Source organism: Condylostylus longicornis, unplaced genomic scaffold, assembly GCF_029603195.1.
Source record: "Condylostylus longicornis isolate FDR11 unplaced genomic scaffold, ASM2960319v2 ptg000030l, whole genome shotgun sequence".
NCBI classification, from domain to species: Eukaryota; Metazoa; Arthropoda; class Insecta; order Diptera; family Dolichopodidae; genus Condylostylus; species Condylostylus longicornis.
In genome coordinates this window covers 1,275,730-1,303,591 of record NW_026577999.1, presented here as the reverse complement: position 1 = coordinate 1,303,591, position 27,862 = coordinate 1,275,730, and the positions used below count along the sequence as shown (strand labels likewise).

General features: G+C 29.4%; 1 protein-coding gene across 7 annotated transcripts in view; it reads right to left on the bottom strand.

Annotated features, from left to right (window-relative positions):
- The window catches only part of LOC129607919 (probable WRKY transcription factor protein 1), a 139,523-nt gene extending 129,140 nt beyond the window's left edge, over positions 1-10,383 (bottom strand). For 4 of the 7 annotated variants that reach the window (XM_055519173.1, XM_055519179.1, XM_055519176.1 and 1 more), the window contains exons 1-2: positions 10,071-10,383; positions 8,870-9,319 (exon numbers count right to left, since the gene is read on the bottom strand). In XM_055519173.1, the coding sequence (XP_055375148.1) occupies positions 8,870-8,918 (49 nt within the window). In that variant the 5' untranslated portion in view covers positions 8,919-9,319; positions 10,071-10,383. Of the gene's footprint in view, positions 1-4,927; positions 5,091-8,869; positions 9,320-10,070 lie in introns of those variants that run through there. The other 3 variants (XM_055519174.1, XM_055519178.1, XM_055519175.1) reach the window with 3 other exon arrangements.
- Between the last annotated feature and the right edge of the window lie 17,479 nt (positions 10,384-27,862).

The following is a 27,862-nucleotide window of genomic DNA, read 5'->3' as shown; positions in this document are numbered from 1 at the left end:
TTAATTTCTGAATATTAATTTAATAAATCTTTACTAATGACGGTAATGAAATACTTTGTATTTAGGCCCAAAATATAAGAGTAACAAAAAATATGAATAGAAAAGCATAACGCAATTTTCTTAAATAATAATAGTTGTACTTTTTTAAAGGTGTAGTGGTAAAATAAATGTAGACATTAATTATATTTTATATGATTTATGAAATGAAATTAATTTTATTGTTAAAAAGAAACGGAGGGAGTTTTTCTTATTAAATATGAGAATTATTTTTCTAGAAATGAAAATTTATATTTGAAATTTTTTTTTGTCTATTTGTCCTGTTTTCTTTTCCATTATTTTTTTTTTAATTATAAAATGTATAAGATGATTAAAATATTAAAATTAATTTTAAAAAATTATGAAAATTTTTTGTAGCCCACATTGAAATTATTATGATTGTATGTATGTATTTTATATTTGATTTTATTATTGTAATGTGCAGTTGTTTTCCCTTTATACGCCGTTTGACGTAGATCAGCGACATTATGTTTAGATTTGATATACGTTGGGAGCTTTTCAATATTTTTCTCTAACAGACGGTATTTTTTTTTCCAGAATAATAGAAATTTTCCATATATTTTCTTCAAAAGGAAAAAAAAATTCCTGTATTACAACCAAAAGCTCGTCTTTAAATATGTTATTTCCATATACGTATGACGAGGGGTTTCTGTCTCTTCAGAATTTAAAATAAATCAATGTAAAATAGCGACAAAATATTGCTTTTTGAAATAATATTTTTAACATTCTCTGTTTAATTAAACAAAAATAAAATTTAACAATAATTAAAACACAATCTCTTATGACGTAATCTGGGCTTAAATTTTTAAAATTAATTGAATAAAAAATCTCATGTTATATAGAAATTTTTATTAGAAAATTTCTAATTAATTTTACTAAAAATTATTGAGTAAGTGATTTTCTGAATAGCTATAATTTAATAGGATTGGAATATCCTCTAATATTTTTTTTTTTTTTTTTTATTATTAAAAGTTTAGCATTATTTTAATAAATTAATTAGAAAATTTTTTTGATATTATTATGTTATATGATCAGTATTATTACTTAAAATTCAATTTGAGTTACTGGAAAATGAGTTATTTAATTTTTTAAAAATATGATAAAATTGCATACTTTTAGGCGAAATAATTTTTAATTTATTCTTAGTAGCCATGGTAAGTAATTGATTGTTAACGATAAATTTCTTTTATTTTGTGTGTTATTTTAATTAATTAATTTAACACGTGTATTAGAATTTTATATTCTGCAAGTATTGTAATCACAATTTAAAATAGATTTTAAAGCAGTTCGTTAACACACGCTTCTAATGAAGTTAAAACCCAATTAAAATGACTCTGGCCGAACTATATCATAATCCTTTTAGAAATTTTTAAGTTCAGATTTTTCATAATAAAAATTCTGAAAATATGAATGTTAATTTTTCATTAAACTTTCGCACTTTAGAATAATTTAGAAAACATTCGCACTAAAAATTATAATTTGCTTACAGTATCCTTGAAATTTAAAAAAAAATGTTAGTCATTACAAAACTTTTAACTTTTATACGTAAAACCTATAAACGTTGTTTAAGTAAACGTTGACAAAGTAATAACCTTACAGTTTGTTTTTCTACACATTTTTCTATTATGATTAATGTACGTCGTTTTATGTATGCAAGGTAAAATGCAAAATATAATTTAGTCCTTTTTTATAATAGTATAAGAGCATCCATCCATCCTCTTTTCATCGTGTATTTAACATGTTAATAATGGAAACTATTAATTATTATAAAAGGGTTGTTTATTTATAAAGGACGAAATTTTGTAAAATATTTCTTTGTTCATTCTATATTCTTTATAAAAATAATATAAAGGATAAAAAAATTAAACGTGTAAAAAGGACGCTTAATAGAAAATAAATTCGGAAAAAAATGGTTTGAAAAGTAGCACTTTTCTCTTAAGAGGAAAAAGCCAATCCAGCTACTACTTACTTAAATTACATAGTAGTATTAAATTTGTCATCCTGAATATATGCAATTTATTTAAAAGGAGAAGAGGAATACAATTGCAAGACTCATTAAAATAATGACCGCGTTAGTTAGGTTAAGTGAGTTAAGGCATTCTTAAATTTAAAATTTTTATGAGAAGAAGATGGTGGAAGAAGAAGTCAGTCGGTACTCTTCTAAGCTTATAGAACTCAAAAGATTCTTCGATACGCGAAGGAGCAAAAAAAGGCATTTTTAGGACTTTTATGGTTCATCTTTTAGTGAGAGGTGGAGTGAGGGGTTGTAAAACATTTCTTCCATTGGAAAAAATTCTATTAAGGATATTTTTGCGTCTACGTTAACTTTCTATCTCAAAGGATGTAAAAGTTTAGTAAGTAGATTCAATTTAGTTAACACTCTTTTTCAACTTTTTTTGTTGGAACTGAAACTGCTGAAAAAGAAAAAAAAATGTAAAAAATAGAAAAATGTAATTTAAGTTTACCTTAGTTTTTCTATTTCAAAAGAAATTTTATTAAAATTTACTTGCAGAGAGTGTACTTAATTAGACCTTTTGAACCATTTAATTGTGTGTCAACTATGAGAAAAGTGTTATTTTAATAGAAAATTTATTAAAATTTTGAGTGACAATGAAATTTTTTGGGGATTCTCGATTAATTTTGTTGGGATTTCATTTTTTTGTAGAACAAAAATATATTTAGGAGTTTGTGTATAAAACCATTTGCGAGAGTGCGTAAATTAAGATTGCAGCATCAAGGACATTATTTTTGATCGCCTAATAATAAATTGATGATGGAGCTTGTTTAATATAGGTGCTTTGTCCAATCGGAGCAATGGAGGTGATCTTGGATATTTTCGTTATCGAGATAGCGGCTATTCTGAGTTTGGAAGAAATGGGATAAGAATGATCCGGGCGAGGACCTGACTGCACTGTCTAAGAATAACATGATTAGGAGATATAGCGTTGACAAAAACTTCACCTCATTGCTGAGTAACAGCAGGAGCTAGGAAAACGAGTTCGTAAATTATCCGCACGCCATCGTATGGAAAAGGTCAAAGACCTGCTTGAGGTCGGGTACGTGCGTATTTAGACCAAGAATTAATTGAGCACATGGCAACGTACCATATAGCCGGCAACAAATCTGGATCATGTCGGAAAATCAGGCTGCTTTCAGAGCACTGTTCGGAGAAGTGAGGGGCTATCTTGAGAACCATAATTGGGTACGTGCAGCCAAGTCACACTGTGCCAAGTGATGTAGACGTGGAAGAAAAATGAAAATCGCGATACATTGACGAGTAAGGGGCCTAGCACTCCTCTTCTTTACACGAAGTCCTTCCGCAGAATCGAACCACATACGGAGAATTAAGAAAAGAAATGCTGAGGTAGCGTTTGGTGCGCCTCCGGGGCTTCAACAGATCAGAGCTTTCGGGACGACTACGATCAGGGGTGCTGAATCATAGGAAGATCATAGAGTTGGGCAGGAATCAGTTGAGAATTTTCATCTCTGGAGGGTGCTCTCATCTCTAAGCCTCATCTTTCTTACAGATTTTGTGAGAAGGATCAGGAGAACTCAGAACACCTTCAAGGAATTGTGGTGCCCTCATCCGCAAGGTTAGTGAAATACCAGGAGCTACGTAGTCACTTCGGCGAAGCTGCGATGCGCCGAACTTTTCAAGTTACTCGCATTCATCAGACGGGTGGATCTTGAGAGGGTGTTGTAGGGGCATGTTGTAAACCTAGGGGAAGAGTGGAAAAAAGTAGATCCTTTATGCTGATCGCGGTGTGCCCCCATTTGTACAATCTACAATATAGATGCTTGTGATAATTTCTGTTAATCACGTATTTGCTGGATATTTTTTTTAATAATGAAATCCGTCCGATTGTATTTCTTTTTAATTTCATGCCGTTTTACGAATTAAATTTTTACCAAAAACTAAAAGGATAATAAGTGTTAATCGAGCAGCGGAAAAGGCAGAAGATAAAGACTTTATGTATTTTGTGCAATGCATGTATTCAATGCACAAAGTAAACAATAGCATGTATATCAGAATAAAAGGAATGTTCTTCTTATTATCACAATTATTTTTTTAATTACATATTTTTCTTTCATGCCTGTTAAATAAATACAATTTTACATTATAAAATCAAGTTGACTTTTGTATTTCTGATAATAGCAGGTTGATATGGGCTTCTGAATGTATGTATTTTAATTATTTTACGTGTATTCTATAAATGTGTACAATGTAAATTGTTAATTGAGGCCAATTTATGCTTGTTAAATGAGTTTATTATAGTTCAATAATAAGTATATAGGCATTCGTTTTTAATTAAAAAAATATTTTAAATATTGTATTATTTTATAATTTACACAAAAAATTTTTTAACAGAACAATTTGGAAAGAATTTTTGTTTTCAATAATGCAGAAATGCAAGATAAATTTTTTTTGTGTTAAACAAAAACTGATTGCTTAATGTACACCTTTGTAAATAAATTAAATAATTATTTTTGTATTCTGAACAATTACAAATATAAATAAGAAATGTGTGTAACGTATCATGTGTCTGAATTATGTGACAGGGAATATTGTACAAGAATTACGATAATCATTATTGTGATTTTGAGAAAGTTAATTTTCAAGCTATTTTTGCTGCAATCTGCATTTTATCCCAGCAAAGTTACTTGTAATTAAACTCTGTGAAATGAGTTACACAAACGCTTGAAAATCTATCGATTTTATCGAAAAATATTCAGGTTTGATTACAAAAGAATGTAGGTAGGTTAATAGATATTGCAATATTGAACTGTTTTTCCTGATTGACACAATATGTTTAATATATAATTCTTTTTCGTTTTAATTTTTTTTCAAACATTTGATTTTAGAACTCACCTAAACATTTGTAAAATGGCTTTAATATTTTTTGCATTTTCAACTATTTTTTTCGCACTTCTTTAATAATTATACAAAATTAGTACAATTTTAAGAATGGCGTTTATGGAATTCCGTAAAATCAATAATATATAAACTCGTTCGCTTACTATTTTTTTAATAAACAACGATTACATTAGTTAGTTTGAACGCCGTATCGTTACTGTCATTAACTAATTTATATTGTTACCATATTACATATAGTTGTCATTAAAATATGCAACAATAATATTGCTTTTATTTTATTTTTAAATTTTCCCCCTACACCTCAACATTTATTTTTTTTTTCTTTAATCATCTGCTTGTATATTTTATTTTATTTTAAATAAAAAAAAATGATGTGCATCACCACAACCATTATCAAAATTCCAATGATATTCTTTCTGTATAACAGTTTCGAAATTTTGTATAACAGTTTTAAAATTTTGTATAACAGTTTAAATAGAAATTCTTTTTTCGTCTTTGTATTAAATGTTTTGTCAAAAATTCGTGAATATATACGGAAAGCTATGCAATAATTTCTGAAAAGTTCAATAATTACGTGTAAGTGTACAAAATATACAAAATGAAAAAAAAAACAAAAAACCAAAAAAACAAACGCAAAATTCAAGGTTTTCGATGTTATTTTGCTGGTATTTTGTATATTTGGCTGTCAAAAAAAGACATAAAAAATTAAAAAAAATTTTCTTCTTTTGTTTTTATTTTTGTTTTTTCTTTATTTATTTTTGTTTCATTTTGTATTTTCATCATAATTTTTTTATATTTTAAATTTAACAACCGGAATACAAGAACGTAACGTTACTCCGAATTCGTGAGTGTTGTGTAAAAAAATTAATTTTTTTTTTCTTGACCGGAAACAAAAAAATATCTGAATAAATTTTTTTAATAATAAAAATTTTTTTCAAAAAAAAAAAAAAAAATTTTTTTTAAGAAGAAAAATGTTATCTGAAATTTATGTTCCCCTGATCAGCTGATTTTTGTAATATTTTTTATTCAGTCATCTTGAAAATTTTTTATGTAATTTCACAAGCATTGTATGTACGGCGGTAAAATGTACATACATACATACATACATACGTAATGTTTCGCTACACATCTGAGAATTTTGTATTTTTAATTTATTTTTTATTGTTTTTTTTTATTTTATTTGTTTGATTGTAAATTTTAAAGAAGAAAATTAGCTTTGAGATCAAACACACACATTATGAACTAATTTTTTTTTTATTTATTTTTTTGTTTGTATTTTATTTTTATTTTATTTTTTTGTCTTTATTTTAACATACTATTTAAAAAATGTCCTATAAATAGAAACCAAACATTCTTATTTTCTCTGATTGTATGACGAGGTTAAAAATTATTGTTACAAGGAACTTAAGTTCGTTTACACTCTCTGTACAATAAAAAATTTTTATAGGTTTTTAGGTGAACATATGCATGTGTTGCAGTATGTAAATATAATACGTGTGTGTATATACATATGTATATATAATTATTATATGTAAGGAACTAGATATAAAATTTAATAGTTCTCGATCAACTTTTTAAATCCAATTCATTTCAAATATTTCAAAATTCGGCTTTAAACATAAATTTTCTAAATTGAATTTTAAAGAGTTAGGAAATATTCTGAGAAATTTAGAATTCTGAAGTTTTAGAAAAAAAAATTAAAAGTGTTATATAGAAATCACGATTATTTTTTAATATCGAAAGAGGTTGGCAACACCAAATTTTTCGATTTAATATGAAAATAGTTTTAAAATGCTTAATAAAAAATGTTTTTTAAAAAATAATAGCAAAAAAAAAACTATTCTTAATTATTTTTAGATAATTTTTTTTTTGGCTATAATTATCACTTTAATTATTTTACAATAAAGTAAACTTGACAACCATGCGTAATTATTGTTCTTTTTATTTGCAATGCAAATAACAATTTTAAATTGATGCATCAGGTGAAAGAAAAGAAAAGTTTCAATATTTATATTACTAAAATTGGATGACAAAGTCCAGAATTTCGATGGGTTCCGAAAAACTGAAGTCAGTGGAGTTTCTGGTAGAAGAATTCAATAAAAGGAGGAAAATATATTTCATATTATAAGGAGCCTCACAAAGATAAAATGTTTGTGTAACTAACCCTCTTCAAGCTCACAGTTTTTTTCTAACTACATTCCAAATTATTATACAGTACAGAGTGTACAATTCGCCATTTGAGGTTTAAAGGAATTTTTTTTTATATGTTCATATATAAATTAGCCCATATTTTTAATCATACATAATACGTTATTCGTGTATAACATTATTCACATTAATGTTTGCAAAAACATATTTGGCGTGTCCGGACAGTGTTTACATTTTTTTCTATTAACTCATAAAATATTTAATTATTTGCAATTAGTATTTTGTTATATGTATACAATTTATTCTTAGAAATTCGGATTTTTATTTATAGCAATGCCAAAAATCGGTGGGTAGATAAATGCTTTTTTTTACTATAAAATATATTTTGTTTACATTAAAAAGTAATCAAAAAAAATTTTTTTTTATAAATTTAATATTGTGTTTACTAAGTTTATGAAAATCGCAATATTTTCGTATTAACTGAGAGAGAAAATTTGAATTAATTGAAAATATATGAATAATTTTCTTTGTTAAAAATGTCAATGAATCAAAAAGTTATAGTTTATTATACAAATTGAGAGAATTAATGAAAAACGTATTTAACAGATTGTTTCCATATAAAATAAATAATTAAGTAAACTTTACATACAAGGAAAACACTGGATCAATTATTACGCGCAAAATGCAAAGTTTATGGTATATTTTTTATTGCTTTGATATGCCTTGCCTATTTTTTGGAAACCGCGTAAGCTACCGAACAAGTCGGAACCGAGTTTGCATATAGGCAATTGTTTTTTTTATGCAAAATAATGAGAAAGCTTTAAATATCGTATAACACCTTATTCACATATATTTCTTAATGAGAGAATAGAGTGAGTAAATCGAAGTATTTGTATTATATTCGTATAATACAAAGAGAGAAAAAGATTTTTAATATTATTGTTTTCTCCAAAAATACATAAAAAATGTAGTTATGATGCTGTTTCTTTGTTTCGGAAGATGATAAATTTTTGTGGTATTTTTAAAAACTTTACATGACGAATTTGAAAAAATATGAAAATAAAACATGACATACTCAAATGATAGAAAAAAAAGAAGCCCATTTCAAGTTTAAGAACTGAAGATCAAATTTGAATTTATTCCGTTTTTTTAATTTTCAGAGCAGAATCTGATAAGAGCTGCATGATCAACAACATCAATTTTTCGATTACAAACAAATCAAACCAATTTTATGACAGAACTATGTGATAAGTAAATTTTAAATTAAAAGCATTTTAATTCGCAGTGTAATATGAAGTAACTTATTAGTGAAGATGCTTTCTCTATATCTATATAATTTATTAATCAGAGGTCCCTTTACTTAAAGAAAGTACGCCGAAACATAAATATAGAATGCAGTAAGAAGTTGCTCCAAAATATATTAAAAATAACCTCGATTTCACCTGGACCAATGTTAGCAATAACAACTGAATCACATTTATTTCAGTTATTTTAGTTTGATGTGATTAGAAGTGCTACAATTATAAACACCTAAAAGGAACGCGATCAATTTATAATACTTAAGCAAATTTCGATGGAGAAGGAAAATTAGAATATTTACCGTAATATTTTTTCTTAAGTAATAAATGACATCACTCAAAAAAAAATTAATTACAAAAAAAAAATTATTTTTTTTTTCTTTTATAAGAGGCGCCAAAATTCTTAATAGTGTTTTTTATATTTTGATTTTTTTAAAAATAATAAAGAAAATGAAAAATCACAAAAAAAAAGATGCACGTGAAAACTCACCTAACGGTTTCGATTGTGCTGCTAAATGCCATTCCTCTCCGAAATCCATAACCAAATTATTATACCGTATTTTTTTTTTTATTTTCTCTTTTGTTATTGTTCTGTTCTACACGTTTTTTTTTTTTGTTATTTTTATTTTATTTTTTAAAAGAAAGGCGTTTTTAATGATCGAATCGTTTTCTGTTTTCTTCTTTGATTACTTTGTTTTCTTTTTTATTATTATTTAATTTTCACTTTACATTTTTTATTTTACATAAATTTTTAATTCGCTTTTTTTACAAGAATATAAGAAAGCACTAAAGAAATGAAATTTTCGTAAGGTACAAATTTTTTTTTCTTTCTTTTTTTTAATTGTAAAACATTGAAAAAATTTTCCTTTGTTTTTCGTTTGTTTTTCTTTTTTTTTGTGAAATAAAATGATTTCTTTTCAGAGACAATGAAAATTTCGTTCTGGCAATACGCAAAAATTAACGAAAAAAAGAAAAAAAATTGAAAAAAAAAATTATTTTTTTTTTTTGAAATTTTTTAAATAATTTTCTTCTTTACATTGAAATTTTTCTGAATTTATTTTTACAACAAGAAAAAAAAACACACACACAACACAATTAATTTGTCTTAATCCATTATTTTTATTAGTGTTTGTTATTGTTGTTGTAACTATTTTTATTGAAACATTTTGAATTAAATTTTAAAATGATTTTAAATGAATTTATTCGAATATCTTTTGGACGTTTAGGTATACATACTACTTATACATACAGTTTGCAAATTTATTTAGAAAAACACACATTTACACAAACATATTTTGAAACACAATACAAATAATCACTGAATTATAAATGAAATATTAAAAATTCTGTACAACTTTTAATTACGAAAAATTTTGAAATATTTACACAATAAAAAAAAATTAATGTTTTCTAATTTAATTTATTGGCATTTACAAACACAGAGCTAAAAAATATATGTAACAGGCAATTAAATTCAACACGTTAACAAAAAAAGGGAAGGTGGGCTCTGATAAAAGAACAAAAAAAAAATTAAAAAAATTTTTTTGTTCTCGTTATTGAGTATCCAAAAATGTGTTGAAAAAATTGAAATCGAGTTGAAAAACTCAAAAAATTCTCAATTTGCAATTATTCTGTTTCTCTCTCTTTTTTTGCATTAATATTATTGTTATTATTTTTTGATATTATTGTACCGTTATTGTTAATTTAAGCTTGAAGTTGCTCTCATATTTTCTAATATGAGAATCTTTTATAAAATTTTAATCTTCATTCAAAATTAATAATTTCCGAATAAATTTTTCGTTTTGATTGGCAACACTTATAAATTAACACTACTGTTTCACTTTTTTTCTTTGTTTTGTGTTCTTTTTTGTTTTTCTTTGAAATTAATTAAATCAAAATCAACCGAAATTCAAAAACAAAAAGAAAAATGTACGAAAAAATCGAATAATCGAATTTAAAAAACAAATAAAAATTTTCTATTCTTTTTTTTATTCAAAGAATGCAATATAAGAACGTAATGAATTGTCACTCGAATTAATACTGATGAGAAAAAATGGGAACGTATTTTTATGTTTTCGGATTCGGATGTACCGTACTGTGCATTTTCATCTTTTTTTTTCATTTTGTTTGTGAAATGTACAAAAACAAACAATAAAAACGATAACAAAAAAGAAAAAAATGGAAAAAGCCCAAAATAAAAGAAAATTTTTTTTTTTGTTTTTTCCTTTATTTTCTTCTTATGTTTCTAGTTTGTTTTTTGTTTTTTTTTTTTATTTTGATGTATTTTTTTTTATTGTTGAAATTTTTTCTTTATTGTGATTATCTCACGGGAAGAAAACAAGAAGAAAAGAAAATTAAAAAAAAAAAACGAAGAACAAAATTACTTTGTGTTTTGTTTAGAGAACGGGAAATTATTACAAAGGGACTTAGATTCGATTAGGAGGTGGCAGTTGTAATTGCCAAGGTCGAAAAAATTAGCAAGAAATGGAATAGAAATAAAAAATAATTGATTTTTCTTTTTGAGAATTCTGCAAAAATTACGGGCATTTATTTTTAGAATTACGGTATTTTCATATTATATTACCATTAAAATTTCGTGATATTATAAAAATAATTGAATTGCAAATTAAAAGAAAATATGCTCTGAGTGAGATGGCAATATTATTTAATAAAATATCAGTAGACAAATATTTTAAATATAACAAATTTTGTATAATAATTAAAATGGGAGTGGTTGTAGTTGTGTTTTCAAAAAAGTATGGGTATAGTGGTCATATCAACTTCTAAATTCGAAAGTTAAGAGAAGATTAGATGCTGAGAGGGAGGGGAAGAGAGGGAGGCAGAGCTAGAAAGAGAGTGGTATGATTAATTCCATTACTTGGAGTTTGTGGAAAATTCTCTGTGTACTGAAGAGGATCTGCGTGTATACTGTGTAGAGAAAAGTTTTGAAATTTTTCACAAGAATTGGAAATTATTTTGATTTTCGGAATAAAAATGTATACGTTCTAGAAAAAGTTGTCAAATGTTTCTCTGGACAATTGCTTTGCACACTTTGTATTACCCAAAAACTATTTAGGTTCGAATCGAGTTACAGTTAGTCTTGATTAAATACATGAAATTAATTTCCGTTTATACTTACATTTCTAAATATTTTGGTTCATTCTTTTCATTCCTTATTTTTTTTTTCGCTTTTTATGTCTTCTGCATTCTCATTTTAATGACGTGCGATCAGAATAATAGCTAATAAATTTTGTCAAATTTTGAAAATAATCTTAAAATACATTTTTAAATCGTCATCACATTGTCATTTTTACGCAAGTGATTAATTTTCTTATGAAAAGGTAAAAAAACTAAACAAAAAACTTTAGGAAGAACAAAAAAATTGACTCATCATATTTTCTTTTCATATTCTTATATTTAAAATGCTGGCGGATAATGCCGTCTGGATACCACTGGAGATTATTTTCTAAAAATATAGAACACTTTTGCTATTAAAATTTGTAATTACAATAAAATGTTAAAATTTTTTCATATGGAACTTTTTTTTTTTAAATTTCACCACGCGCGGTAACAGAACAAACTAATTGGGTTAAAGTATGAGTCATTTTATTTTGCATAAGTATAACAAAATGCATTATAGATTTTTTCAAATTCGAAAGATCTCAACTCCAAAAATTTTTTTAGATTTATGCAAAAGAAAATAGAAAAAATAAATTGATTCTTAAAATTTTTAGTACACCAAAATAATTTAAATTTTGCATTCGGTTTGGTGTATTTCATGAGGCAATGAATTCTTAATTTTTGGCTTGTTAATTAATATCTGCCCTGTTTAGCATTGGGAGTTATTATTTAAGGAATTGTATGAGTAGCAATTTAGATTTGGTAATTCTAGGATTTTAAAAAAGCTTTAAAAATCTAAGGGAGAATAAAGGATATACTTCGAAATCAGATGAACTGCAAATAACTTTTCCGATTTTACGGTATGTTGTATTAGCGTTGCTATTAATAAAACAAAGAGGGTTAAAACTTTACCTAATTCCAGAAGAATTTTAACACGTTATCCTTAGCTATTTATTTCCGATATTAAAAGTTTACAAAAATTAAAAATTTAAGAGAAAAGTGCTTGATTTCAACCTATATATTAAAAATCAATTTGGTTTTTTTCTCATTTAATCTTAAAACGTTTTGCAATAATACTGCTAACTTTTTTTCTTTCATTTTTTTATTGCAATTAATTTAATTTAATTTGAAAATGAGAATAGATATGTAGTTGACCGTGTTAACTCTGCGTGATACCCGGACGAATGAATACTTTTAAAACAAAAATTTTTATTTAAAATAATAATCTAATAGACTTTTAATGTTGTATAACAGTTACAGGTGGAGTACGGTTTTGATCACATCTGCTTCAAATAGGATTCTGAATTATTCAAATCATTTCAGAAAATAACTAGAATTTCATGAAGTTAAAAGAATTAGTTTCTGAATAATTTTCTAGACTCAGTGGGCTCAGATGAAAATCGACTCAAAATTCGATGCTGGGCAAGAATATACATATACATATATTCAGACCCTATAATTTTTTAGCGTTACAATCGGAGTTGCAAAATTTATAATACCCTTCAAGCGTACATATAAGTGCAACACTCTTTTTAATGAATAAAATAAAAAAAAAAAAAAAACAATTTAATTATTTCAGAAAATTTTTATTTTTTTTTATTTTCTTATTATCGTGCTAATTAAGTATCAAATCTTAGCAATTATGAAAATTTCATAGTTGGAAAAGTAAAAATTTTTGAGGTAAATAAAAGTTTATTATTTAAAACCACTTTTTATTAAAATTGATGACAAAATTAATTCAGTGTTGACTAGCAGTATTAGTTGGAATTTTTTAATATTTGACAAGAATATACTTGATTTGCTGAAAAGCTTGATGATTGTCATCACTCTATTGTCTTTGACAGCAAACTTATACTCAGACAAGACACGACGGAAAAACACCGTCATGGTTCGGGAGCAACCGGACAAAACAAAAAAGGAGCAGTTTGCAAGTGAAATGGAGACTAACCTCCATGATACCCCTTGCAATAACGAGAAAGGGAGGAAAATGATCAAAAAAAGCGGAAGATCACCCTGCCAGTCAACTCAACAAATGAGGGATGAAAGCACCGGGGTCGCCAAGGTGAATGTCCACCACGCCAGACAGCTTCGGCTGTTACAGAGGCTAGTGGAGCAGTGCAATAGGAAAAGGTGGCCACTCATCATGGGCTGTGATGCGAAAGCGTATCACGTTGCATGGGGAAGCAGCGACACCTAAGGGCAGAGAGGAGGTACTGGATATCACATTCGCCAGTCCGAATGTGGGGTTTCTGGTACGCGACTGAAAGTTATCAGAGGAGGTTTCTATGTCAGATCATAGAATCATTCGGTTTTGTCTGGGTGGGTTAATGAAAGAGAAATTTTCTTTCAGAAATCCGAGGCGGACAAAATGGGAGGGATATAGAAGGGACCTAGAGACAAAACTGTCGAGGGCCTCGGTTAGAACTGTGGCTAGGCATCCCCTGGTGTTGGAATGGGCTGTGGAGGAGCTCGAGGAAATTATAGTCGAGGCTTTTGAATCCAACTGCCCCATTAGTGTGCCAAGAGATTTCACAGACTACCTTGCTGGACCCCGCGATTGGAAAACCTTAGGATCGGGGTTCGCAGGCTTTTCAATAGGGCTAAGCGTAAAGGTACTTGGGAAGACTACAAGATGAACTTGACAGCCTACAGCAAGGAGATCCGCAGGGCTAAGCGCAGAAGCTTTAGATCCTTTTTCGGGAGCATAGCGGAGACCCCGACGACTGCGAGGCTGCATAGGGCCCTGGATAGAGACAGGGTGCCAGTGACTGCTTCTTTAAGGAGGCCGGATGACGGCTACACGGAGAACGAGGAGCAAAGGGCTCTTCTCCTCCTGGAGGCGCATTTTTCAGGCAGTACTTCGTATGTCGGGTCCGTGGCGTGGGAATGCAGGACATCACGTCCTGAGTCTGCACGCATAATTACGGAGAAAAGGATAAGGTGGGCTATTGGCACTTTCCAGCTCTTCAAGTCGTCGGGAGTGGATGGGATTTCACCAGCACTTCTGCAACGGGGGCTGGATCCAATTATGCCTTTCTTAATAAGAATATTTAGGAGTAGCTTGGCTCTCGGATACATTATTGAGTCCTGGAGGGTGGCTAGGGTTGTCTTTATTCCCAAAGTGGGATAAAGACAACTCTAGCCACCCTCCTAAACCGATTAGCCTAACATCGTTCTTATTGAAGACGATGGAGAAAATAGTTGGTAATTATGTCCGGAGGGGGTGCTGGCGAGGAGTCCGCTGAGCGATTGTTAGCATGGGTATCGGGCTGGGAGGTCGACAGAGATCGCTCTGTTCCGCCTTGCTAGTACCCTAGAGAGCACAATAGAACAGGGAGAGGCGGTGCTATGCGCGATCCTGGATATCGACGGGGCCTTCGACAACACTTCATGAGCCGATTGCGAGCGCCCTGAGGCGTACGGACGTGGATGATAACACCTCTCTATGGATGTCTAATTGCAGAGACTGCTGTCTTCAGCTGTCTTCTGCGGAGACAGAACCCCACCCTGCGTGGCCAGGGCATGCCCGTTAATGTGGAGTTTTATGGCGGATAGACTCCTTGATGAGCTGCTTCGTCAGGGAATTGGTGTCCAGGCTTATGCCGATGATATTGTCATCATCGCTAGAGGTATGTTTGAGGGAACTCTTTGTGATATAGTCTGCGGCTGGTGCGTTACTGTGATACAGAAGCTGGAGTATTTGCACACAATCTACGTGTGCGCTCCGGCTGTAGAGAGAGTCGGAGTTCAAATACCTAGGAGTGGTATTTGATTCCAAGCTTCTTTGGCGAAGTCACGAGGAAGCTGTGTGTACACAGGCAACCCGGTCACTTAGGGTTTGTAGGGCCATATCGGGCAGGTCATGGAGCAGCTCCCCGTCTGTCATGTTGTGGATGTATACAATGATTGTCGTGCAGCTCCTTACTTATGGAGTAGTGGCATGGGCAAGAAGGGTGGCTCTTGGTACGGCTAAAAAGAACCTGGGACGATTGCAGAGACTCGCATGGGGGTACATCACTTCAGGGACTAACCCCTTTGCACCTCGTTGTAGAGATGGCAGCGAAGACTGCTATTTTCAGGTTGGGGAGGAATGGAGCCGGAATAATCGGAGTGAGAGATCGAGGTCGTCTTGTCGGGGAGGTTCCACTCCTATCGATGCCTCGGGACCACATGGTAAAGAGGTACAGCTTCGAGAAAAATTTTGCCTCGTTGCAAGTAACAGAAAGGACTGGGAGCGTGACTATTCAGGTCGCCCAGTGGGAACACACGTTATCAGATGGTACTCAAATGGGTCAAAGACCTGGTGCGGGACTGATGCGGGGCCAAGAACCAAATTCTCCGAACCTATGGGAACTTTTCCGAGTGTGTCTTGGGCTGAGTTGCACGCCATTGAAATGTGCGCGCGGCTCAGCCTGGAAAGGGGAATCGGGGACAGGAGATAATGATTATGTAGGATAGCCAGGCTGCAATCGGAACGCTGAACTCGTTTTCAGTATCCTCCGCGGCAGTATGGGGCTGTGTTGAGAAGCTCAATGAATTAGGCAGATGCAACACCGGGTCTCACTGTGTTGGGTGCCGTCCATGTGGGCGTGGGAGGAAATCAGGCCGCTTGCAAGCAAGGGGGCAAACACACCTCTTCTTGGGCCGGAGCCCTTCTGCGGAATCGGACCACATACTATTCGTTGGGAATTAATGAAGGAATCAGAAAGGAGGCGGTCGCTCCGACCTTCGACTGAAGAAGTCTTCCGCGGCTGCGCAAGCCAAGGAGCTCCTTGGCTTCGAACTCGCGTTGGAAGTGCACTTCGAACTCGCGTTGGAAGTGTAAAGTGAATTGTGAAATTTTCTGCCTCTTTTATGACGCCTATGAAGTTTCGTTCCGAATTTATTTACAATTCTTGACGTGACTAGTGAACTGACAGTTCGCTTCTTAAAATATGTTTCGTTTTTGCAATTTTTGATTCGTTTATAAGCACTAAAAGTGAATTTTATTAATTTTAGAGTGAATATAAAAAAATAAAAATTAAAAGGGATTTACGAAATTTTTTACCTTAATTTTTTCATGGACAAATCTCTTTGTAAATCAAGTGAAAACACACAACAGAGCATTCCATATTGCAATATTTTTTTTTTTAAATCTGAAAAGATAACAAAAATATATCAAATATTAAACTCTTTCATAATCGATAAAATATTAAAGAAGAAATAAATTTAAAATCCTTAATATCCTAGTCTCTGCAACATTCAATTTAGTAAAATGCAATATTTTACGTTTAAGTGGGAGTAAATAAATCCGATATAGTGAGGATAATAATAATAAAATCTTTTTTTTTTGAAATGTCATCCATCCAAAAATCTTTTTTTTTGTAGAAAAGAATGTCTTCGACATTTTATACTGAAAAAAAAAATTGAAAATAATAAAATAAAAATGAAAACCTGTTTTTATAAACGCTTAAAATTTTTTGAATCCAATAAGAGTCATTTTGAATTGTCAGCATTAATAGTTGTGCCACGATTTTAAATTGAAAAATTGTTTTATTTGGGCAATCGCAATTGTGAATAGATGGTGTACAATTGAAGGTAGGAATAATTTTTAACTGGGAAGAGACAGCACGGAAGTAGAAACTTAGAATCTTATTCTAGTTCTAGGTAATAAATATTTAAGCTATATGATCATTTGCTGAGAAAACCAACCCAATGTTTTTAAAGATTATCAATTAATTTTAAATTTGTACTTACAGCTAGTTATAAATTCTTCTATTTATTTTGCCATATTATGTTCTAAATTCTACATTTTTTGATTTAGAATTGATTTGCTCTATAGTAAGAGGTCTTTCTAACCTAGAAAGGTCTTCTAGTCCTAGAATAAATATTCACGATCAACATATAATGATCTTCGAGTATTAAGCGGTTTTCAAAAATCTATGAATAATTTAGTTTCTTGAGCTGTCCTGGGTTTCCTGGTGGCTTTTATTTTGCTTGAGAATAGTCCCGGAGCTACCACATGTGGCAAATCGTTTTATTATTATTAGAGTTTTGTGATGTGAAACGCAATTAGAAAAAATTTCTGTTTCATTTTATTGCGTTTTTATTTGTAGTCGCAACTTATTGCATCGTGTAGTCCAAACTTTGTTCCAGAGATTTTCATTATAATCCGCTTTTCTTACCAGATTTAAGTATGTTAAACATGTTACTAAAATTTTATGAAATTTTACAATTTCAACTATTTTATGAAATCCATATTTTTAAGAGGAAAATTGATTCTTGAATTTTGATTTTAAAACACTTCCATTTTTTTTTGTAAGCAAAACTTCGTTGGAAGAATAAGAATTTTTTATTTTCTCTTTTAAATTATTTTTATTTTAAGTTTTCCTTGCTTTTGAAGTATCAAATTTCAATTTCATTACAATGGTATTTCAAATGAAATTTCCTTATTTTGTTGAAATTGTTTTTTAATACTGGCATTGCTACAAAAGCAATTTCTGGAAATAGTTTTAGAAATTAGCGGTTTTTGTTTTTCTACTTTGTATGTATAAAGAAAATATGCCAATCAATTCAAAAGTGTGAGAATTATTATGGCAATAAAAATATTTTATTTTTAAAAAATACTTAAAATTAAAATTAGTGGAAATTTTTGCAATTTACAGCATTCCTTCAAATGGTGGTAATGTTTCGAGACTACATTTATTTCATAAATTTCATCACAGAAGTCAGAACCGAGCCTGCATTCAGTTATTGAAAAAATTTTCAAATAATTCTTTTAGCAAAAGTATTTTTATGATATTTTCTAGGTATTGAAATACTGAAAAACGAATTAATCTTAATTTTAAAGTGAATAATAAGAATTTTCCTGCAAGACTAGTGTCGATTATTTATTTAACAGAAAAAATTTCAAAGAAGGTTTATTTTTAAATGCTATTACCATTAACTTCAATTAAAATGTGGGCTCCCATTGAATATTTAATACAATACGCAATAATTTTAAGAATTGAAATTCGTTGAATTTAATTTCTCTGATTTTACTGAGAATTACTTTTCCTAAAGTTTTAAACGTAAATGAATTTCCTGTTTAACCAATTCTACTATGGGTTTATATTTAAATAATAAAAGCCTCCAATAAAAGTCTCCATTATAATTTGATGTGCAGTAAGAAGAATTATGTTTAAATTGAAAAGCTTTATTTTGTTAAGAAGAAAAGTGAGGATCATTAATTGAGAGTAATTATGAGGAAATGTTATTAAAAATATACTAAATATATAGAGCCCGTGGAGAGTTATCTTATTTAAAATGCAGTTAGTTTTGAAACGAACTCTTTTAATAGTTTGAACCAAAATACAACTGAATTACTGATTGTCTTCAAGGTTAAGGCTCGTTCAAAATTATTGCTTTCATGTATTTAACTAAATAAGTCATTGAATTTCTCTTATATTAATGATTTTTAAAGTTAAATTTAACTTTCTTCGAATGTCTGTAAATTTAAACTTTCCTGTAAATGTTAAAGCATTCCAAATTTCAATTGGACTGGAATGCCGATCTTATTTTCTCCAAAATTTAATGACAACTTATTATATTGTGGGTAATTATTACCCACATAGCAATATAATTGCTATGAAAATTAATTTATTTTCGTTTTTGTATTACACACACTGAGTATACTTTCGTATGTAAGTTTGCATGAATATTGTACTTACATAACATACAATGACAATGTAATACTCGTGCATATTCTTAACTTAAATATTAACATAAAATTAAAAATGTAAATGTCAACATTAATAGTGTTGCCCTTCAACATACTGTGAAAATTTTTCTTCTGCTCTTTCTCTTTCTTTTTTGTTTTTCTTTGATTTCTTATGCTATTTTTCTGTATTAAATGCATAGAGAATTAAACAAAAGAAGAGAAAACAGAAGAAGAAACCGAAAATATAAAATAAACAGAAAAAGATAAAGAACAAAAACATTTTGTTTTAATTTAAATTTTAATGTCTGAATTTTCTCGCAAACACAAAGTCCATGTACATATTAAACATAAATCCAATAGTGTACACTACTTATACATTCATGTTATACAACATTATAGTGTACATATAATCATTGCTGCTTTAAACCCCATGGAATTTAAAAACTTAACCAATTATACGTAAAAAATATTTGTGCAGTTTTAATGTTGTCATAATAATTATTTACACTGTGTTATTTGTTCAGTTTTAACCACACAATTTCAATTAACAACACAATCACAGAGTAGGGTACCTAAAATACATACACATTTAAATTTATATTAAAAATAAATACCGACGCATACATATATGTGTAGGTGTTTTTACAATGTTTGTAAATTTTTTGTTTATGACATGACGTTTTACTTATGTGATAATTGCATTGACCCAATTTTTAAATAATTAGGGTAATTTTAAGATTCAGATTATTATCCACACAACCAAGCGTGAAGTGTCTACGTTTTGCTTTATCGCAATACAACGATATTTAAAGTCCTGTACAGATTTCGATGTTATTTAGCAATTTTTTAATTGATAATTACATTCTTTTAAATTTTTATACCGAAATGTAACGAACTATATATTTGTATACAGATCTATAACGACTGAAAAAGATTCGAAGGCTTGATTCCTCTAAAGTAAGGTTTTAGTTCACTTTATAGGTTTCTGAATAAATACTTTATATTGCTTCGAATTTCTATAAAATATTGAAATAGAAATCATGCGTAAAGTCACTATATAGCTACATAGTGAAGCTTTACAAATAAATAAAACTACACAACAAACTTTGACGAAACATAATGCTATTTTATAAAAATATGGTGCATAGTTTTCAAAATTGTCCAATAACATAATGTGTACAAATCGTAATTTTCAAATAAGAACAACAGTTTTCTTTGTTTTTACTATCAGTTTCTTGTTACTTGAGATGGCGAAAAGCTCAGTTTTTCATGATGGAAAGCCTGATAAGGCAATAATTTCCAAAATATTATATTTGTATACCTAATCAAATAAAATTTTAAATCTCACCCATTTCACTTCCAGCTGATTAAGTAATTATGAAATAAGGAGGAAACATGCTACACAAGATTACTTAAAAATTTAATAAATTTTTTTCTGTTTCAATGTTGATAAATAGTAATTGCACTATTTGTTTGATATATCAATGTATATGTAACTACTGTGAATCTATATGACCCATCTTGGTTTATTATAAGAGAAATTACAGTTACTGTTGCATTGCATTATGATGCAATTAAGATGTGAAAATTATTTTTGAAATATTGTATAAACATTGTGTAAATTTTAAAAGAACAATTTTCCAGAGTATGCCCAGTCTTCAAAAAATTTTCAACAAAAAGGAACTTAAAGTCCAGATTCTTCATACTCTATTTCAAGTATTATAGAAAAAGAAAGTCCATGTACGTACTGAATTGCTTGAATGAAGTCTTCAGCCCTGATTTCACATATTGTTAATTTAAAATAAGATTTTTCAATAATCAATAAAATTTTCACTAAAAATTATTATTCCATTTTTAAATTACGAAAATTTTAAATTGAGTGTATAGAATTGATTATATCCGCATATTTCCTTACATATTCATGAAATTACTTTAGTAAAATATTATTTTACATATTATATTTAGTAATAATTTTTAATTAAAATTTAAATTATCTGTAATAATAAAAAATTCACGCGAATATCATGGAATGCATGATTTATATTCAAGGACAATTAATCAATTTGGGAATACGGAATTTAAATATTAAAATTATTGAAAAAAAAACAAAATTTATTGTAAAAATTAATCAAAAATATTTTTTTGTATAATCTATTGTTCTCAGCTTTCAACGAATTGCGTTTATTTACAAGGCTTAATAATTTTTTAAAAATTTATGGAATATTAAAATTTTAAAAGTGTTTATCAGTGTTGATAATTTACGAAATGAAGCATAATATTATCTATGTAATTAAAATTTGATTAAAATTTTGGAAGTAAATTTCAGTAAATTATTTGAGTAAATTTAATTTTGCGTTGGAGTATGTGCTTATTATTTTAATTCAATGAATTCAAAATCTACTCGATTGTATACAATTGCAACTTATTAGAAGTGGTTCACTCATTTGGTACAAGTTTAAGCTTGTATAAATTTATTTAAAAATTTTAAAACTAAATTCATTAATTTTGAGAAACCAAGATTTCTAAGGTGTCAAATCCAAACCTTAACTGCAAGTATTCACAAACTCTTTTATGTAAGGAACATACTTAGTCAGTTATCTCTATGGTAATTTTTCTGACACCTCTTGTTAAAAATTCTTAAAACCAAAAGGATCGGTAGGGTGAACTTTAGCTGTTTCCATGTGTACTGAACATCAAGATCAAGTCAATATTTACCCTTCTGGTTTCTGTCCGCCTTGAACTGGCCTTGTACAACAATTTACAACAATTTAAATTCATAATAAATTTTATTGGTGGTGCGGTGCGCAACAGGACTAAGAATGATTTCAAAGAGCAATAATCTTAAAAATTTTCCCGTTATTTGAAACATAAATTTTTTAATATTGTTATTTTTTCCTGGTGTATTTTTAATTATTTAATGTTACCGTGTGTATATGCAAATGAATTGCATCTTTAAAAATCAGAACATACTGTGTAGTGTATGCATGCGTGTAGTAAACAAGGTGTAGTGAAATTTTGTTACTATTCTCAGGTTCTATGCATTGAATACTATGTGAATTCTGTTTTTTGTATGTTGGAATTATGTGAATTAGTTGAACTCTTGAGCGCTAAAACCTGAGCACGAAGCTGTGAAATTTAAACAGTGTAATAATTATTAATCGCTAACCTCTTAAAAATCATATAAAATTTGGTATATCTAAAAACCCAAGAAATTTTTTCTGAGTGAAAACTTGAATAACTAAATGTTACAACAGCAAAATCATTTTACGATAATATAATCACGTATATGAGCTATAACTGTATTGCAACACCGTGTTAATTTCGAATTATTTCATTTTCAATGTTTACGCTTATTTACATACTTAACTGTATAATGATCTGTATATATAATATTTAAGTAAAAAAGTTTAAGGACGAAATATTTTATTAATAAAAAAAATAAAAAGATGTACAGAAATAAATGATACCGTTATTGAGTAAATTTACATACAATTGCATATACGAAAGTTTGCCACGCAAGTTTTGTTTTGTTTTCTTATTCCAATATAAATTTAATGTCCACCATTTTGGAGGCATTTGTATTTTGGAGGAGGACGGTAACTTGTTGGGTTTTTAATTAATCACTCGTTCCTGATAAAATATTTTAAATAATTATACAAAGCGAAAAAGAATATATGGTAATTTTCTTTTTCTTTTTTGAATTTTTCGTCCTTATTATATAAATTTTTAATTTTTGTAATCGCCTTTTTTATTTACTTTTATTTTTATAATATATTGTGTATACATTTGTAAGTATATTGTGTGCGCGCAAATACTCTTGAGGTTTCTTTACTATGTTTTAATATAAATTTTTTTTTTACATTTGCACTGTAATTTACTGAAATTTGCATTTGGATTTATGTGCGAGATTTCATTACATTGACATTTAAATTACTTTAAAATATAGAGGGGCGGAAAATTACTTTGCTTTTTTTTTCTTATATAATTTTATTTTCTTTTGGTTTTTTTTTTATAATTTGTTATTAACTGTAATAAAAAATGACGTTAAATTGTGTATGAATAAATAGCGTAATGTTATTTAATTGAATTGTTTGTTTTGCATATACGAGAATATCGGAGTTCACCGTTAAATGTGCGTATATGTGATTGTGTATAAGAAAAAAATTATGTTTTCCAGGGATTTTTGCAAAAGCAAATTATGTTGTGTTGTCAGAATGACGAAGTGTATGGAAAAAATTGTGCTCCAATTATTGTTTATTTAAATAAGGTAGATGCTCTAATAATCATGAAAAGAAGGTTAGAGGTACATCATAGCGCAGTATATCTATATATGAATATAAAGATTTATTGTAGCATCTCACTGTTAGAGCTAGGCCTCTAATGTTTACGTAATAACAAATTTCTCCAAGCGCTATCTCCCATAAAATCTTCGCCTGCCTCATTCCTGGCGTCCTATTTAAACACTTTTGCTGCCGACTACCTATTCATTCCACCCCACACGCCTTCATATTACAACTACAGCTCTACAAGTCATTGAAAGGCCATCGTTGCTTCAGACTGCGCAAGAACATTCGTAGACTATTTGAGAATATGTCAATGGTCTTGTTCACATATCCCCTATGAATGCTTTCACGTATACAGCAAAAGTAAAGATCTGCGCCTGGAAAACCGTTGGTGACGCCCACAAGCTGCTTAACAACCTAAGAAATGATGTCAAACCAATATGTTTTATATGTTGCCTATCCCAACCTTCCTTTCTGAGAAACGTCACCTTGAAGGGCTTGTTGAAGTTAAATCTTAGCTCGTTCAAGGGTATACAATTGTGAACTAGAATCTACCAATGTTTCTCTCTTGGCGGGATGGTCTGCCAACAGGACCTTAAGTGTAGCCGTGTGCGTTATTGCCATGGCACCTGTGTTGAGCAAGCCATTATCTGCAGTTTTAAGAGTTTATCCTAGATCTATATGTGAATTTCTTAACTTATTTTTTCACATGCGTAAGATGCCACATATATAATATGAAAAAATCGTTGCAAATTAAACATTTGACTCAGTATGGGTACGGGAGGACAGAATAGGTTAATATAATGAGTCCTAAATATAGTTTATGTAAACAACTTTTTCTTGATTTTTTTTTTTGCATTTTGTATTTACAAACGAGTAGTTTTTGTACTTAAATTTAAGAGTCGCTTTATAACTACGTGTAATTTATTCCTCTTTAATAACTTATCTGACTGTGCATAAAATTTTATTAGAGGAAACTTAACAATCGTATTTATGTAAAACTTTAAAGTACTGTCATTTTAGACTTGCCAATTTATGACCGGTTTTTAGTGGTCTATCATAATAATGTTAAAATAATAATATTATGTGAAATTTCATATGGAATAATACTAGTAAGAACATGGTGAATAATAATGTGTACTTAAATTTGAAATTTCTTAAAGTTTTATGGTTGGAATTAACGTAATATTGAAGGTAAACTATAAAAGAATAATACTGGAGAATGCGAAAAATATAAAAATTATGTTTCATTTTCATCAGCAACATTAATATTTTAAACCATGAAAAAAAGTATTTTAATAAAAATTTTATATTAGCCTTTAAAATTAACCTAAAAAGCTGAAACAATGTTGTAATAATCCAAATATTTCGAAAACTTTTAAGTGAATTTTATATGTCGGTGTAAAAAATTAGTAACTTTTTCATAGAATGTAAATGGAATTTTTAATAACAAAGTACTTATAGCTATATTCTAAAATTTAACACTTTTTTGAATTGATAAAATAATGTTCCAATTGAGGAATACTTGTATTTAAAATTTTATTTTCTAAATAGGTTGTCACTAGAAAATTTCATAGTTTGAAAAAATATTTAATAAATATTTTGTAATTTCCTAATAAACTTAAGCACGTTTCCTTTTATCATAAAAACTAAATGAATTTGTTCTGATGAAACTAAATCTTCTAATATACTTAAATTGAGAATATTATGAGCAACTGAATATGATTTGCAATTTATTTGTTTTGTTTCATTCAAATTTTTTTGTTTCCTTTCAAACTCTTGTTGAGGATCATAGGATTTTGATTAAACCTTTTCGTCTCTCTCTATTTTGGGCGACAGATCTTATTTGCGCCCAAGTTTTTCCGCGGCTGTTATTTCCTTTCTTATTGTTCTTCAATATGTATTCTGAGGCCTACCGATATTACGCCTCCCCTGGAGATTTCATTCTAATGCTTGCTTGTCTGTGGACTGATTTGGCCTCCTAAGTATGTAACTTACCCATTTATATTTTTTCTTTCTTATTTGATTTTCTATCGGATTCTGCTTGCATAAAACTTATAGGTCACTATTTCTAATTCTGTTAAGCCAAAATGTTTGGCACATGATGCGAAGGCACTTATTCATGAAGACCTGCATTCTGTTAATGTCTTATTTGTTCATGAGCCAACTTTCACTGCCGTTCAACATTATAGACTGAACGCAGGCGTCAAGGACCCTCAGCTTGACATTCCTGTAGTGTTTAGTGGGATTTCCAAACCTGCCAGAATCTAGAGAATGCCGCCCTAGCTTTTCTGAGCTTGTCTTCTATATTAGCATTTGCATCGCCATCTGAACTTATAATGCTGATTTATGTAACACAGAAATAGTGTTGGCTCCAGCGAGCTCCCCTGAACAACACCATATAGCTTCAACTTTACTTTGGAAATTTCCGTATTCTGTGTATTGTTTTCTGTTTTCGAGATAGCTTACAAACCATTCAAATTCGGTTCCAGTTACTCTTAGACTGCGTAATACTTTCAATAGAATATTTCGATCCACTGAGTCAAAAGCCTTTGCCAGATCGAACAATACTATGGCTACTTTTGTTTTCGCGTTCAGCCCCTTTTTAATATGAGTTATAAGATCAAATAACACAGAAGTTGTGCTTGACTTCTTTTTAAAGCCGTATTGTTACCGACCGTATTGTGTAAACAATAGGTAGGTTATGTGATGGCAACAAATTTTGCATATCGAGTTTTCGGTGGGAACGTACTTCTCCATAGTAGGGAAGTGTAAATAAACTATTTTTAACAACCTGTCGGTCTGTCGGTCTGTCGGTCTGTCGGTCTGTCGGTCTGTCGGTCTGTCGGTCTGTCGGTCTGTCGGTCTGTCCGTCTGTCGGTCTGTCGGTCTGTCGGTCTGTCGGTCTGTGTGTGCACGCGTGTATCTCAAGTTCGGCTGAACCGATTTTGATGAAATTTTATATGTAAGTTTGTTTTCACCATGGCACGGATCGATCAACTTTTGGTATATATCAGGCCTCGGGAACTGCACTTTTTAGCGGGCCTGTTTTACATTTTTGAATATTTTGAAGAAAGCATTCAACCGATTACTTTAAATTTTATATATAAGCTCAGCTCGACCATCCGCAAAAATTCGTATGTTTTGGAAGAAATCAGGCATCGGCAACTAGACGTTTACTACGGGCCAAATATACATTTTTGTGTATATAAAGAGAAATAATCAACCGATTTCATTGAAATTTAATATATGAATTCCCCATATTAAAACAATGAACATGTAAATTTTTTGGAAAGATCAGGCATCGGCAACTAGACGTTTACTACGGGCCAAACATACACTTTTGTGTATATAAAGAGAAATAATCAACCGATTTCATTGAAATTTAATATATGAATTCCTCATATTAAAGCAATGAACATATAACTTTTTTGGAAAGATCAGGGCTCGAGAACTGATTTGCGGGCCGATTTTACATTTTTCACCATATCCACAGAACAAATTGATGGAATTTCTTGAAATTTGATATTTGAGTTCTGGTTGTTACCGAAACTAACTGGTGAGCATTTCAAGGAATTCGGGTAGCACAAAGCGAAACTCTACTAAGAGCCAAATTTACATTTTTCTAGGTATGTTAACTATAAGCTTACTAATGTTCTAAAAATTGGGAAGAAGTATTTAACAGACATTTTTATAATATTCTGTAACACTTTCATTTATCTAGACAATACACAATGCGGTCGGTTATGTGCTGACCACATCAGATTTTTTTTTACTTATTATAGCATACTTCTCTAAATAATTATATAGCTGAGTATTGACCAAAGTTTCATTTATTTTTGAAATTATATATGAAAGTGATATCAGTCTATTTCGTCTTATTATTTTCGTCACCATCCTTATATGTATATGGGGCCGACCTTACTAATTTTGAGACAATCTGGAAATATACCAGTTTGGAAAGAAGTGTTTATAAGCGATGTTAGGAATGGAGAAATTTCTTTCTATGAGTATTCTGAGTAGTATTCTTTCTGATGGTCTTTGTTTTCCATGTATTTATTTGAAGGCCGACTTCTCAAACTTGGTTTAGCTTTAATTGTGAAAATTCACTGGCCTTACAAGCCAACTAATTTTTCATTGTTTGTTAATGGTTGAATGCCAAATTTGCTATTTAAAATTTGTGAATTCTTTATAAATTCTTCTGTCAGTTAAAAAACATTATTTTTCTATTAATTTAACTAAAAATCAAACTAGTAAAACAATATAATATTTTATTATTTAATTTCCTAAATTGATTTAAAATAATTTACTTTTATACTTAAAATAATTAATTTAATTAAATTTTGTAACTGTGTAATTTTTCTATTGTATTAATTAAAAACAAATTTTTTTGATTAAATTT